Source organism: Atheta coriaria, unplaced genomic scaffold (assembly GCF_025399875.1).
Source record: "Atheta coriaria isolate IRGN ID8LTWV9N9 unplaced genomic scaffold, Caltech_Dcor_3.1 hic_scaffold_16_pilon, whole genome shotgun sequence".
Taxonomy (NCBI): Eukaryota; Metazoa; Arthropoda; class Insecta; order Coleoptera; family Staphylinidae; genus Dalotia; species Dalotia coriaria.
In genome coordinates, this window is record NW_027045458.1 from 884,848 (window position 1) to 901,064 (window position 16,217).

The 16,217-nt window shown below is 38.5% G+C and overlaps 1 protein-coding gene across 1 annotated transcript; it reads right to left on the bottom strand.

Moving 5' to 3' along the window:
• Positions 1 to 4: 4 nt before the first annotated feature.
• LOC135802168 (alpha-1,3-mannosyl-glycoprotein 4-beta-N-acetylglucosaminyltransferase B-like) lies at positions 5 to 16,013 on the bottom strand. Its single transcript, XM_065315698.1, has 10 exons — positions 15,372 to 16,013; positions 6,606 to 7,111; positions 2,506 to 2,552; positions 2,124 to 2,434; positions 1,922 to 2,052; positions 1,741 to 1,848; positions 746 to 939; positions 537 to 670; positions 353 to 468; positions 5 to 296 (listed from the first exon to the last, which is right to left on the bottom strand). Exons 1-10 carry the CDS (start codon positions 15,481 to 15,483, stop codon positions 261 to 263), a joined length of 1,695 nt encoding a protein of 564 aa, XP_065171770.1. The 5' UTR covers positions 15,484 to 16,013; the 3' UTR covers positions 5 to 260.
• Positions 16,014 to 16,217: the final 204 nt, after the last annotated feature.

Here is a 16,217-nt window from a genome sequence, read left to right on the forward strand (position 1 = left end):
AATAAATTATTTGACTTTTTTACTTAATTCGAGTGGTCGGTTGTTAAATATAAATATATATGCGATAAATTAAAAACGTAACAAAATAATAAATCAACAAGTAATTCAAAATACAAAAACACACGTTGTGTAGGAAGGGTGCGTGCACAAAAATCCATTACTTAATAATATCACAGAGGATGCTGAGGGGTGCGGTCGAGTATATTGTAGCGATTCAAGATGTGTGGGAAGAGCATAGAGACTCGACCGTCGCTCAGTGGTCACCTAGCTACGGAGTACTCGTCCTGAATATGTATCTGCCGATGAAATCAACATGTATTAACCCCGAATTTACAGCAAGCACAAAACAAACCTCGCTCAATATGGCCCAATTGTCGCTCTCGCTGTGAACATACAAACGTAAAGCTGACACTCGACCAATGTTTTCATTAGGATTGCCGGTCGCAATGCCAACACTATCAAATTTACCTACAGGTATAAAAAAAACACATGAAATGAAAAACTTTGCATTTGAAAAGCTCTCACTGCCCACTCACCGACGACAATGTATCCATCCGCCGTGAGATTCAACGAGTTCACATAGAGATTGCTCTCCGCCGGCATAACTTCGACGCTGGTATTGTAAAACTTGTCGGAAGGATGTTCGACGTTGCCGCTTCGGAAGAAAAACCTAACAAATCACAAAGTTGACAAGTTTTTCGCCTCGCCGACAGTCGGATTGTGATTGTAGCAAATGCACCTGTACCTTTTGATATGAATTGGTGTCTTGAACTTGAAGATTAATTGATCTCCGGGCTGTGGCAGCAGGCCCCAGAAGAACGCCTCGCCGAGGTACGCCCGTTTCAGACTGTACAGCTTGTAGCATTTGATGCCGGAGATGATGTCCGCCTCAGGATTAGTGTGCGGAAAGAAAAGCGCTACTTTGCCGAACTGCTTGTCCTGCAGCCAGACGAACCAGACCGGAAAAGAAGAAAAGCAAGCACCGACGTGCAGGAATGAATAAGTAACTTTTAGGGTTCGTGGGAAATATGACTCCCTAGAGCGCGCGCGGCAAAAATGCGCACATATTTTCCAACTTCGGTGGCGGAGGATGAGAGCGCGAGCAATCGCTACACTGGCCACGGACAGGGAAATATTAAAGCCAGGATCTTCGCATAATAAAGCACAGTCGTTCGGGCCGGCATAGGGCTCGAACCCAAAACTACGCCACGCCGTTTGCCACGGTTTGCACGGTATACAATGAATATTTATAAACAACTTGATTAAAAAAGGCCTTTTACGATTATGGAGCGTTATTAATTTACGGCCAAAGTCCACGCGCAGGGAAAATAATTACTGCACATTAATTACTACACATCCAACCCACGTATACATCTGTATCTATGTGTGTGTGTGTGTGTGGAAATAACACAAAAGTTTACAACGCGCGTACTGGATTTTATCACAAAATATAACAGAAGCGCGTTCCCTAGGGGATAGGCACGCATAAATCTTTGATTCGTTGGTGTGCAGGTAGTGCTCTAGGATCGCTAGGAATGAAATATGTAAGATTCTTATCCAACTTCAATTTTATATGTTTGCCGAGGACTGGTCTACTAAATTCAAGCACGCCTAGAATTCTTTAGCGATTTGAATTATTTACGCGTTTGTGTAAACGAATAAAAGGAAAAAATGTTGCCTTCACGACATGAGAATGGACCTATGATAGGAGATGAAAATTCTTTTGTTTTTTTCTTATACCTTGAGCTTTTGCACTTTGCCTTTGAGCGACGAGTGCGTGCCGATGTGTTGGAATAGTGACGGTTTGTAATGGATCCACAGTTTTGCTTTGTCCCTTTTGTAAAAGTCCTGAAAACACAGAAATGTCATGTTTAACTGTCCGGCTTTTGTGACTGCCATAGCTATATAGCTAGCGCTCTACCTTGTTTTTCTCCCAGTTGCAAATTTTCGTGTAGATGAGATCGTCGAGCAGCCAATCAACTGGTTTGTCGTTGTAAAACATCTGAAAGAATTGAATGAGCCACGGCAGCTCGGCGCTCTTAAACATTTTGCCTGTAAACAGGATGAAAATAGAATAAAGCAAAATAGAAAAAGAAATGTTTTTAAATTTATTGGACGCGTACCGATAAAACCCAGCTGGCAGAAATCTAGGACGAACCATGGCTCCTTGTTGGCCGTTTTGTCAAGCGCGAATTTCTTCATTTCACTAATATAGTAAGGCTTGGCGAGAATGTCGTCCTCCAGCTGCACGTAGAACGTGCCCTTCGGCTGGCAGTAGGACATTAAGAAAGCAAAGTCCAAATTTTGCTTCGACCGCCAGCGCACGCGCTCCAACGGATCGCCGAGCGTCGAGCGCAATTTGTCCATATCCGGGTAGTAAGATACGGATGGTGACACCACTTCGATTAACCCGCTGTCAACTTGACTCGGAAATCTGAATTTATGAGAGAAATATTAAAATATCAACAAATTCATTCTTCCCTTCCCGTCCTATATCAAGCTTACCTCAATTCAATTTCTTTCGCAACTAGCAATACATATTCTAGATCAGTCTGAAAATAAAACAGAAAAAATAAAAATAAATTAATTTCAACTTGTTGACGCCAACACTTGATGGTGAAGGATTACACTTAAATGAATAATCGAATAATTCCACCGAGGCGGGCGGGTAATTTCCCCAATGGGCCGTTAATTAATTAGGGGAATGTTATTTATACAATATGACGGTTAAACCCAATAAGTTAATTATGAGGCATGTAATCACCGAATGGAAAATTATACACATCGACGCCGAATACGCGTCAACGGTGCAAAGTTATCAAAGTTATAAATCAGCGATATAAACCATCAGATTGTAAGTTATGAAGTTAGAAACAGCGAACAACAGTGTACATTAGTCAAATAGGAATTTTGGTTGACACACTTCGTGTACTTCGAGTGTCGAGTTGTTGATATCAATTTGGCTTAGCGGAGAGACGACCTTGTAATTTATTAAATTTAAATGACCGAGAAATTGCGCTCAAGTTGACAGGTCACCATTGTTGTTTATAACAATGTTGTTCAATTAATCAACCAGTCGTGCGCATGCATAATTCAGCACTAACTGAATTACACCAAACTAACCCCTACAGCAATATATTTTTTCAAATTGTACTCCAACATTAATAACATTACAAAATATTAAAGAAGAAATTAAATTTTCAAGATATGGTTATGTCATTTGACATAATCGACAAGATCATATACTTCATGGTTTGATAGTTGAGTCAAAAAACTTTTTAAATCAAATAAAAATGACAAAAAAAATGATGAAATTGTTGGATAATGATTTGATTTTATTACTAAAACGAAATTTACTCGCACTTTTCTTAATAAGAATTAATTTAAGACATCTTTTATTAATTGCCATCTTGTTTAATATAGAATTCAATATTTTATTCTTCATCTGTATCTCGTAGATAACTTAATGATGTATTATCGTGAAAGAGGAAGTAAATTAAGCCGGATATCGATAACGAACACTTGCTCTCCTTCCGGTCGGGCACACACAAATGATGGATGATTTGAGTTTCCAGGTGTTTTTCTTCCCGGCCAGAACCATTAATCTTTAATAATACCACGAGACGAAACTACCTCCTTTTTATTACACTGTGCGCTATATATATCTTGTTAGAGCGTGTGTTTCGCAGCATGCAAAATTTGATACAGATTGCGCACTAAACCAACGCCTATTAGACTTGTTCCACGAAGAAAACCAAAAACCGGAAGGCGTTGAAAGTCAAAAGATAATGAAAAGATCCTACCGGGAACAGGATCTGCACGGTTGGTTGCTTAAACTGACTTTATTAAAATACAGTTTTTCACATCGCTGGAGAGAAAAATGAAGGCAAACAATAATTAAGCATGATAAATCCTTAGTCTTATAATAAGAGCGGCAGTGACAACATGTTTCCTCTTGAATAATCTCTACCTTTTTAAGGAAGGGGCGAGCTAAAATAAAGATAAACAAAGATAGAGAGAAAAAAGAATGCCTCGAAGGGGATTTTTGCACGTTACGGCTTATTTACGTCCTTTGAGGCTCAGTATTTAATGTACCTGGGCTGAACAATCTTGATACGTACTTGCGAATACATAAATTCTAAAAGCGACAAGCTTACGCTTTATGAATACGTATTTCTAAAACAAAGCCTGTGCAGTCATATTATATTACGTGGTTAACTTCGTAATCAATAAAAAAAGGACCGAAAACAAAAGCACTTTTTATGAATTTTAAAAATACATTCAATTCAATGATTTCATATTTGATATTGTCACAGATGACAAAAACCGATTTTTCATTTATTAAAGAGGACATTTATTTGATTTATGATGGCCAAACAATATCAGAATATGAATAAAATAATAGGTCTTGTTTTTTAAATAGAGACTAATGTTTTCAAGTGGATTATTTGTCAAAATATGGTCGATTTTCGTATTTATCATACAATTTATTTATAAATAAAAAATAAATAGCCATCCGGTAGTCTCGTTAAAATTTAAAAGAAGCAGGGTCAGCTGAATAAGTAATTATTTTAAACCAATTGTCAACTTGAATGGCGAAGCCTCTCTTGCTCTCGGCTCGACCACTATTCGACACCACAAATTGCACAAAAGAGTAGAAAAATAGGGTGACGATGTTTTGTCGACAAAGAGACTGGACTCAAACCAAACCTTAGATTAAAAATAAGAGGAGTAGAGAGAGAACCTGCGACTAGACCGACTGAGCACTGTGGGCGCTGCGTGCTGCTCTTTTATACATTCGGCCTACCCGATTGAAAAGGAAGGGGAAAAGCCCGCCACTGCGTGAGTCGAAAATTTAAATGACTTTGCCCTCAAACCGTTCCCTACAACCTACTTAAGTTAATACACTTAATATCTCACGTTGCGCATGCACACTTTATATTTTTTACTGAGTTTGCTGTTTATTCCCTGGTTAAGCTGTAAAATTCTCATTTAATCCTCAGTTTAAAGAAATAAAGTATATATTATGCACCGATACACCCATGAACATCGAAAACAAGTCCCAAATGTAATGTAAAATGCCCGCTGTAAATTCAAACGCTCGTTAAATATGCAAGTGGTTAACTGTAGAGTACCTGTTTTCCGAGTAAAAACACGGCACTACATCCACTACACTATGCACAGCCATCTCTCCTCCGCCTCAGCAACCCTTAGCCCTAAAAGTGTAATCATACATATCGCGTACGCATCATAGACATTGGCGACGAACCAATCGCGTCCTTGCGAACGCAGAGAAATTTGCGCAAAGTGTGTAGCTGCGCGATAAAATGCTATCTCATTTCGGGCGTGTTTCGCTATAACATTATGATGATGTAAGCGTGCCGTACACTGAACCTTGTCGGTGTTTGCGCGGCGCACGTTGTCTATACCGGCTATCTATACACGTGTAGCCCGGCTCCTTCGCCACGCTAAAATATTACATCTGTGTGCGTATCAATGCTATTTTTTTATCCTCTCGCCGATATATACGGGCATTTCGCATTCCCAGCGTGCGCGGGGCTGAAGCGGGAGGTGCGTGCTGAAAAGAATTTACGATTTTCCGGCGCGGCGCATGCTTGTCGCTGCCGTGCGCGAGAAAAATTGCTATCGTGTGTTTCCCATTTCGCAGCTCTCGCCGCACGTACGATAACGACAATCATTCCATTTTATTTGTACACAACTGGTCCAAAACAATAAAGAAAATTCATTTTCTGTTTAAAAATTGAATGAGCAAAAGAAAATCTCGAGGATTATTGTTATTAATTAATTACCCGAAGAGTAATAAAGCTATATTAATGACTCCAGTTGTAATCTAATGATTATTAAATTCCATACACGAGTTTTCAATGTTTTTAATTGAAATAATTGCGAATCAAAAGATAGAGATAAATAATTATAAAATATTAATTATGTATAACTTTACGTAAGAAAATATTAATTTAATTAAATAAATTAGTAAAAATGGAAAAAAAAACGTCTTTACTATTAGTAGTTCTTAAGAAATAAATTAATGGCTATCAATCTTCGAAAAAAACAACTTTTTTTGCAGATCTCATGCCCAAAAACAAATTCCTACACAAAAACACGATCAAGAAAGTTTCGTAGGAAAGTATTTTAGCATGATTAGTTTTTAAGTAATTAATAACTCCGAAAGAATCAAGTTGTTGTCAAGTTCAGGCCGCAACGCCACCACAACGTACACTATTAGTCAAGTATAGATTAATAGATTAATTTGAGGTTGTGAAGTAGACAAATTGCGCAAAATTTAGTTTGCAACTAAATTTATGGAGTCGCAAACCGTTCGATAGCAACAAATTCGTAATCTATCTGTCGCGGCCGATTTATACGCCGATCGATCGAATCAAACACACGATTTAACACAAGTGCCCTACAGCGCAGCCCGAATTGTCCAAAATGATACTCCCCAGGAGCCACGATATTCCGAAATTGTTTCCGCATGGCTGGATTAAAATGAAATAACACAGCGCGCGCGGATATATCCGCAATCAGGCCAAATCGGGTTTCAAGTGGCGCAAGAAGCGTAAGTTAATTACAAAAGCTCGTACCTCTGCGACGAATATAACAATCAGCGCGTCCTCTCGCTCGTCCATGCTCATGCCGTCGACGAGACTCTGAAGCGTCTCCATGAGATAGGTGTGCTTCTCGCGGCGTACGGTAGGTACACCAAGGACCACCGAAACGCCGGTGCGACCTTTGGACATTAGGTAAGCCAGGCGTAAGCTGGCCGGATCGTCCAGTAAGTGCGGCAGGAAATGGAAGGACGACGGCAGACGCAGCATTATCGGTGGATTTAGACCGTGCGCGGCGTTCATGCCGGACATGTTTCGCAACAATTGTCTAATCTCCGGCTTGGTGGTGGCTGGCGCGGCGCCGCCAAACGGCGAGAGTGCGCCCAGCGACGCATTGCTATCGCTCGGCGCGACCATCTGGTCGATGTGGGCGGTCAGCTGCTGGAGGTCCTCTTGTCGTGATCTATACATGGTGTCCAAGTATTGCAGCTTCACCTGCAGCTCCGCCAGGCGTTGGATCAACATTTGTTCTGAACTTACATCTGGAAACAATAAAAATTCATGAATTTTAGCCTAATTTCTAATTTGTATTCATTCTCGAGTAAAATCGATTTGGAACAGATGTCATTTAGAAAATTACTTTCCACGGTGGGGAAATGTATGAGTATCATCAATTCGAAATGTTTTGAAAATTTAATTGCCGACGATGGTTCAATTAATGTCCAAATTAATTTATAACACTTTTAATTAATTGTTTACTATCAATTTAAAATGAATCAAAAAGTATCTTAACGTAAAAATTAGTTCACGTTGAATTTTCTCAGGAAACAACCTTAATTCAAGAATAAACGAAGAATCAATAAGATTCGAAACCGCTGAACTGCACAGGGACAGTTTACAGTTAGCACCCTCGGGCCCAATATATTCCTTGACAAAGTAATGTCTATTGTCTCGAAGAAAGCTCCCGAATGATCGAGGGAATTTGGCACGGATCGACAGATCAGTTTGGAGTTATTCGCTTATTTGTTCTAGAACTATCACCGGAAGCCGAGCGGAAGACATACGCTTTACCATCCGGATGGCAATCTATCTTGCGAACGGAACGCGCTCCTGATAGGACTAGTTATACACGTATCTGGACAGGACACCTAATTTATCATCAATTTGTTTTAAACACATTTACGACGTGCGCAATTCGTTTAAGATTTCCTCGCGCGCGCGTTGACAAAAAGCGTTGATGGAAAATTAACGGCACGGAATCGGATTACGATCGGTAATTTGATTGTAGTTGTAACATAAGCGGCTTCAAAATGGCCGCTATAATTGAAGTTGAAGTTAGGCTAGGAGTTTGACCAACTTAATTTTCTTCTCTCTTTACGTTGCAACCGAAGTTTGGGAATTAATAAAAAGATTTTTAGTACTTTGAGAAGTTTCACACATTAAAGCAATATGGCGGTACTTAAAAAGTTTCAAATTACTCTAACAAATATGTGTGAGGACATTTTTAAGCCGGAATTGCTTTAAAATGACAAAAATACACAGGTAATTTATATTGATAGATATGTATGGAAGAAACCTTACGAGAGCAAAATGCTGCGCGGTGGTTATTTAATAGGCATGAGAATGATTGCAAGTTTCCATTCGACTGACTTGAATACTTTATACGTTTACGAAACTTTAACGACATACAAAACTGTTTGTATTCCATAACACGCATCAGGAAATTTTGCGTCACATGCTGAGTTCAAAGCAGCGTTACAACAACATAACCTCTAATGTCACAAAAAAGTTACCGCATAAATATATTAGAGCACAAGAAGTACAAAGCGACAACACAACGTGAAGTACATGAAGTATTAGCATAATGATGATACGTTTTAGGATCTGCTCAATTAAACTTCGTAATTTCGTCTGTAATGACAGCCGCAAAACTGGAAAATACACATACCATTCATACACATAGCAGGAACTTTGCAATTTCCACATTTGCTATGTTAAACATTAGAAAATGTTTCTTGCTGACTGCGAATATTTTACTGTTGCTGAATCACGTCTTCGCTTTAACTCATGTCGTCTGATGTCGGAAATTTAATCTTTTCGCTGCGTTCAAAAACTGCAAATACTCGGAGACGATGTGCCAGCGGCGTCAATTTATTGTCTCAAATTCATTGTGTTACCATTCAGTCGACGTAATTAATGAGCATGCTGTGCATTTTGCTTTTGTAATGTGATTAAAGGACAAATGATAGTTGAGAATTTCAATTATTTACACCAAACTATCTAATTTGGTGATACGTGTAACAAAATACGAGTATAAACATAGCAATAAACACCAAACAATAATGAAATGTTTCAGGTGTTCAAAAACATACAAACAATACCTGAAAATAAATTTTTGCGATAACAAATGAATAATTTTAGTATAATGTAAATATTTGGTTCAAATTTTCAACTGAACGTTTTGTATAATACTAATATTCCCAATTAACTCCAACTGTGTCAATGAATGACATCCGTATTATTCGCTTCATTATTACACGATACATTCACTTCATTTCCGCCCAAAAACTCCAACTATTTTATGCACTAATTTATTTATTCGACTTCAATATTATTTTAACCTTGAGAAAGGTTAAAAATAGCATAGGTATAACATCACAACATAAAATGTATCGTGCATGTTCGACGAAGTAAATATTATTTATAATCCTTGATATTTCATCAATACACTCCTCGAAACTAATTAAAATTAAAAATGAAATAAATTATTCAGTTGTGCTTCTGTGGCGGCACAGGAAAAATGAAATTGAATTTATAATTTCGTATGTAAATTGCATTTTCCACCCGGCTCTCATTTGATATGTGAATTCGTTCACAGAATATTAATAAATGACCTCTCGTGTTGGTATGCGCTACCCTTTTACGCAATCACTAAACTTGACAGCCTGTGGGGATCGACATCAAGGCAGGGCGGCGGCAAATCGCAGAGTTAATCCAAATACAAGCCAATAGTTTTGCCACTTCAAGCTTTAATTAAGTTTATGCCTTGAGAAATGCTAAATTCGCATGGAAATTTTATAATTGGAAGGAGTAGAGTTGTTTGTTTAGATAAAAGTGGATTATTTGATATCGTTATGTGCGTAAATCAAACGTAATGAACAAAGAGCTCGGTGCTCGGCACGTGTAGGCCATTAGCAAACTACGTGTTATCCGAGGTAAGGTATAAAGCTCGTAATCGTATTAGGAGCGTAGTTTTCTGTTTATCACACTGGTAATTTAATCTAATAAAGCTAGCTTCTACGCAAGCACGAGCAAAAAAAATATAAACGGATTTAAAAAGTAAACGCTAAATGAAGCAATAAAAAATATTTTTATGATGTTTTACGTGCAAGGTTTTACTAACAATAAAGAAAGTCCTTCCGGATGATTAAAAAAAAAAACCGTAAAGTTAAAATTGTTTCGTTATAAAAACTTAAAACAACAAAAAAGTTACCACGTCAGTTACAAACCCACTCTACGCTGAATAATGATTGATGTATTGATAAATTGCTAATGTGTGATACATCGGCATCGACATAAAAGACTGTAACTTCATGCAGTTATCCATCCGCAGACCCACCTCGAAGAATGACTGGGCGTACGCCGAGTGAACTGCCTAACCTCTGACTGTTTGACTTATGCGCTTGTGCGCTATGTAAACCTACAAGCCGAAGGTGAAGGCAATGCAACTTGCTGGTTACTGTTCAATGACAATACACTGAAAACAACATTCAACGCGGAATGCACGCACATCAAAGACCTGCCACATGCAACATGCCTGCATATGTTGCACATCAAAATGAAGGTGAAAAAAGAACGAGTAAAAGGTCGGACTGCCATGGCAGGTTAACGGCGCATCCGCGAAGAGACGAGACGTACCGGCGTCGAGTGTGTACTCATGGTTAATTCTCCTCCTTCCTGCTGCTGTTTGACTTATGTGTAGTGTGTCACGATCTAAGGTCAAGATTCGTACTCGACCAGCTAACATCATAAAACACATCAAACACACATCAAAAACCCTTCAACGGTAAATTTCAGCACAGCAAATTATTTTGCCAGCCAGAATTAATCGAGGTAATAATCTTCTCTGAGCCCACTATCATTAATACCGACACCGACACTCGAACAACACGAACGTATGCAATTTATGTGGAAATTATCGGATGGTTTAGTTTATATGCATAAAACTCACTCTCACGATGCAAAACTGCAGTCATTCGATATCTATAAACTAGAAATATGATAGAATACGTTTTCCCACCGCATAAACTAGGAAATACGTTTTTATCACTTCTTTTAAACATTTTAAACATATAACTGTAAAGGATTTTGAAAGTTTGTCATGCAGAACAATCGGGTCGACATGCAAAAGCGGAAATTTACCTTTGACCAATCATTTTTCCCAATGTTATTTCTTATTCCAAGCGAAATAAGCTAAAGTCACGATGTTACATTCGTGATATATCCGTGATGTTTACGCGATGCAATGTATGAAGCTTAAATGATGGCTAATAACAAGTTTCGCCAGCGTGTTTCCTGAATTAGAACATTGAATATTGCATGTTGTTCATCTTTTATTGCACCGCAAAGTGTATTAGTTAGTATTCATAGACGCGGAGTTACCTTCAGGACAGCCAAAGAAACACTTTGCACACTTAGCACACTTTGTGTAGATTGTGCACATGGATGAAGAAAAAAAAAACCCAACCGACGTGCTTCTTTCCCGCAATGGAAAGAGCCCGTAATTTCATTTACAGTTCAACATCAATTGGCAAAACGACCAAATTGCCTTCATTTATTATTTACTTACGGCATGAAAAACTTGAATGAGATTGCGTGGAATGATTGGAATGATGAAAGAAATATCCATTTGTTAGTGTCTTCGTTTAAGGCATTCTTTATGCATGCCCTGCATGCTGTTGAATGTTTTTCAGAAGCAATTAAGTTGTGCTTTTATCGGCACGACAGCCAGGTGATTTTAAGAGGCATTGTTTCAGAGATAAGTTAATTCAGTGAATGTCTACGTATCGACACGTAACATTACTTCCAGAAGTACACATATGGAATAAGCAGTACCTCTATATGCGTGCTTGTACCGTGTAGTAATATATCTCGAGAATAACGGCACTTACTTGATAATTTCGCCATGCATAATTTCTTCTTTCATTCGCGGCATTAGCAGGAAAAACAACAGATGTACCGAAATTAAACATAACCTAAACAATGTGACTTTTACCTTGGATAGAAATATATAGGCAAGCCAACATACAATAATACTGTTACATTCAGAAATATAAATATTACAGATGATGAAATCGCTGGGACATTCACTATTCACATATTCCAAGGTGCCTGATCGCGGTTGTTATGCATGATGTGCCCTAGAGAGTGTTCACTGCAAGATACTAATTAGTTTAACGAATCGCATTAGACGCTGTCAATTGGAACAATTTAATAGATGCTGGAATTGATTCAATTCACTCGCTGGGATTCAGCCATAATGCACACGCGAGCAGACACACATTGAATTAGTAGCGTTTAATTGCACCGTTGCAAAACTGCAATGTGAGCTTCATTATTAATTATGACAGTATTATGTCAAATAAAACAGAAGTAATTTATTTACCCGCGTTCAAAAGGATTTAGTGAAATTAATGTTTTTGGATAACATAATAATTACGGCGTGGATTCAAACGAAAACATTCATAACACTCAAGTGAACATAAAGTTGCTTACGTAAACAAGCGCAATTAAATTCGCATAACAGGAGTAATTAACAACTAATTCGGGACCTAATGAAACACGATTGTTGGACATTCGGCCGGATAAGCGGCCAATTATAATTTGTTTAATAGTAATAATAATATGCTTATTACCTGCGTTGATAATCTAGCGTGTTGATGACCTTTACGCAATGAATAGTTAATGATTTTATTAATGTCTATGTGCGCAATTTTTAAATAATTTATAAGCTAATTACCAACGAGGAGAAATGTGGAAAGTGCTCGATGCAAGTTCGCTGTAAGCAGCGCTGACCTTTAACGAATATTCACTGGAGTTTTGCCGGCGAAAATGTTCTAAATGAAAATTTATCGTTCGCTCGCATTGGGACGTACCTACATGTTTACTCACGCCGGGCTCTAAACTCTAGAGGTCTTGTTTTGGACGGCTGCCATTTTAAGTTTGACTTGGAACAACAAGCAGCAAAAACAAAATGAATAGAGTTATGTTTTGTGAATTTGAAAAAAAACGTCAATAAATGTTCATGTTCATTTGTACGCTCCGCTGACGTTAATCATTCAAGAGTTTTTAAGCCCGTGGGCAATCAATCATTAATTTCCACATAAAACTCTTACGCAAGAGATTTACACTGTACAGTCACGTGAAAATCCACTTCACTTTAAAATCAATAGCAAATTTTCATTTTAAAATAATAAAAATAAAAAAGATTGAAGTGTGTATGCAAAACTTATCTAAGCGCATACAAGGTTGTTGGAAATAATATGCAAACAAACGATAATTGAACCGGTTATCCAGTGTTTAAGTGCAACTTTCGAAGGTGACTACAATAGAAGCAGTCACCGGTGAGCGCCGAGGAAATAACTGACATAAAAAGAGTACATGCGCGCATTTTGCGCAATAAAATGTGTCGCTGTGCAAGTTGTTACATCACCGGCTGTTATTTACTCGCTGGTATTGTTGAAAGCAAATGCAGTTCGAACGAGTGAACTGGATTAATTACAGAGTAACTGAATAAATTAACAACTATGAAATAGATAGGCGAAACGAAGCAAAAAAAAAAACACTTAGTGAAACTTGAAACTCTTTATAAAGACGCACAGAGACTCGAGACAGAAAGTAAACTTTCTACTCGGTCTTCTTAATTAAATATTCCTAATAAGTTGGTGGCATGTTGAGCAGTGAAAAATATTATGATAAAATTTCGTATTTGTATATTGTGTAAATGCGGACAATGTCAACGCAACTCAAAGTTAACAGAATAGAACAAAACGAATTGAAACAATTGAAAGATATAACAATACACACCTTTAACGGTGCTTAGCGTTAAATTTAGTACGCAAGCAACAAAATCGATTCTCGCATTCATGTTTAGAATATTGATAACGTTGATAACGCGCGTATTGTTGAAGTTTCGCGAGCGCAACGGAAACAGAACATCAGCTACAGTTGATATTAATATATTTCACAAATAAAACTGGGATGAAAATAAACGAGAAACCGGAAAACGCATCATTCACTCGAAGACAATGCCATATATAATATTAGGATGAAGATGAACCAATCATAAGACTTATTATTTTTAAAAAGTGAAAATTGTTTGTGAAAAATTACGCAATTTCTTCTGCACCGTTAGAAATAATGATTAAATTTGAAAATAATTGTAATGCAATTACTCTTTCGTGTTTTCCAATATTAAAGAAGATTTCCGGCATTTTTATGTTCCTACCTTTATTATTCTTGTGATGTGCATTATAAAAATTACAAATTACAAAAACAGAAAGTACTGCGCGCATCGCACAGGAAAAGAAAAGAAAAACACAACGTCGAAGTGAAATTAAATTTCACTCACCGACTAGCACTACTAAACAGTGCGTTTACATGCGTTTTTGACTTTGAGCATTCGCGCACCGTGTGTTATAAAAATACCACCGTTTAGATTACGACCAGTGGACACGTAAACAGCGTAAAAAGTTGAAATAAAAACAAAAGTAAACCGCGCAGACTTTCAAAGCGTGCGAGTAACTATTTTTATTCGTTAGTTATTTCTTTCGTGCAAATAGCAACAAACAACAAAAAACACACGCAATGTAAATAACATGTTTAATTTGACTTGTATTTATTCACAAATATAGAAAAAAATTTACATCTCACGTTTATTTTTCAATTATAGTACTGATTCGTTGACGTGTTTACCGACTATGAATATGAATTATGTCCATATTGAACCTAGTAGTTAGTTGTTACATTTCATTGGATTTTATTTGCCTTTTTTGTTTCGTTTTTTTTTTATTGTAGGACGTAAAGAATTTGTTGGATTGGAACACATTCCACATTCCATGGCAATTCAAACATTGCGGAGAATAAATGCCAAAGTAGAACGCAATAAAAATGCTAGTTCTAGGGTGGTTGTGATTTCATAGTGCTCGTTTAGCGTTGAGGACTTGAAGAGTGCATACAAATAGGATGTTTGCATAAATCCTAGACATCTAATACATATGTGAGCCTTTATTGAGGTTCTATTCCGACAGAGTCTCGGGTCAGCGCGTCAAGTGGGACGTGCGCCTCGCGGATTTAATTGCACTCTTAATGAATATGCAACAAATGCTCTTACGAAGGATGTGACGTGTCCTCCTTTTGTATTAAGGTGAAGTTTGCTATTTGCGCACTAGTTTTTGCATAAACCAGTTGTTTACTGCGTAATTCTCGCTATTTATTTTACAAATCCGCGTAAAATGCATCGTTTTTGTTCTTTGACAAGTGTGAAGTTTCGCAATAGCGTGTAAAGTAATTTTCTTTACGATGCTAATTGAAACGGTTGAATAATTGTTTACATTTGCGTTTAAACTAAGCCACAAAGTCATGCACGGTATTTCCATCAACATAAAGACTCAAATATTTGTTTTACAAAAATTTATAACACAAAGAAGAGTTTTCTGAAAGCCACGTGTTAACCACCACCATGTTGCTCACTAATTTGTTGCCCAAACAATAAAATATAAATAGCCATAGAGTGGTGTTTACCTGGTACTGAAAATAGCACGAAAAAGCAGAACGGAATGAAGACGACGAAGGCGAGTACCAGAAGGCAGTTACGCCTTCGCAGCGGCGTCACCACCAAATTGACCACGGCCATATACGCTCAGCGGTGACAAATAACTCCTCGACGAAATTGAAGTGTCCGCGAGTGTCGTACACCGGTCACCGGTCACATTCGCGCGGCCGAATCGTCGAAAACGTGCGCGATTGTCGTCGTCGCCGGTGCCGCACAGCCGAGTGACACAGATTCGCGCATGGGTCGCATGGCTTTGTATCCGCCGCGATGCAAATAACAATAAATAAACCCACAGCGCGTATGTGTGTGCCAAACAAAAACCGAGAGCGGAAAAGAATAAATATCTAATCAATTAGACCTAGGCACAAGCAAATGCGATTACGCCAAAGCGTGCGTTCGTTTGACGATTATTTCCGCGTCGTTACCGACTGCGCTACCGTTGCTTGCGCCCGGTAGTGTGCCGACCAGCAGCTGATCGCACGCGACGGCGCGGATGGACAGACAGAAGAGAAGACACACATGCGACGAGTGTGCGAGACACCGATGCGCGCTCGCGCCCACACTGACAGCGACTGACGATGAGTAGCGAGACTTGCGGCGCGACGAACGCGAGCGGACTGCGTGCGTGCGCCGGCTTATGTAAGAACAACCGTTCGGTGGGGTGCGAACGATGGCGGATGCGAGACAGCGACCGACTGCCGCGATTTTCGCCGCGTGCGCCTCGTGCGGTTACGTCGCGTCGTGGGGACGGTGTGGCGCTGGCGGATGTACACTTTTCTAGGTACTAGGTAGCTGTAAAACTAGCGATATACTAA

Coding starts and splice junctions, on each gene's coding strand:
- LOC135802168 (XM_065315698.1), bottom strand. CDS start 15,483: ATGGCCGTGGTCAATTTGGTGGTGACGCCGCTGCGAAGGCGTAACTGC. Junction 2,553..6,605: donor TTGTTATATTCGTCGCAGAG/GTACGAGCTTTT, acceptor TTTTATTTTCAG/ACTGATCTAGAATATGTATT. Junction 2,053..2,123: donor CTGCCAGCTGGGTTTTATCG/GTACGCGTCCAA, acceptor TCCTGTTTACAG/GCAAAATGTTTAAGAGCGCC.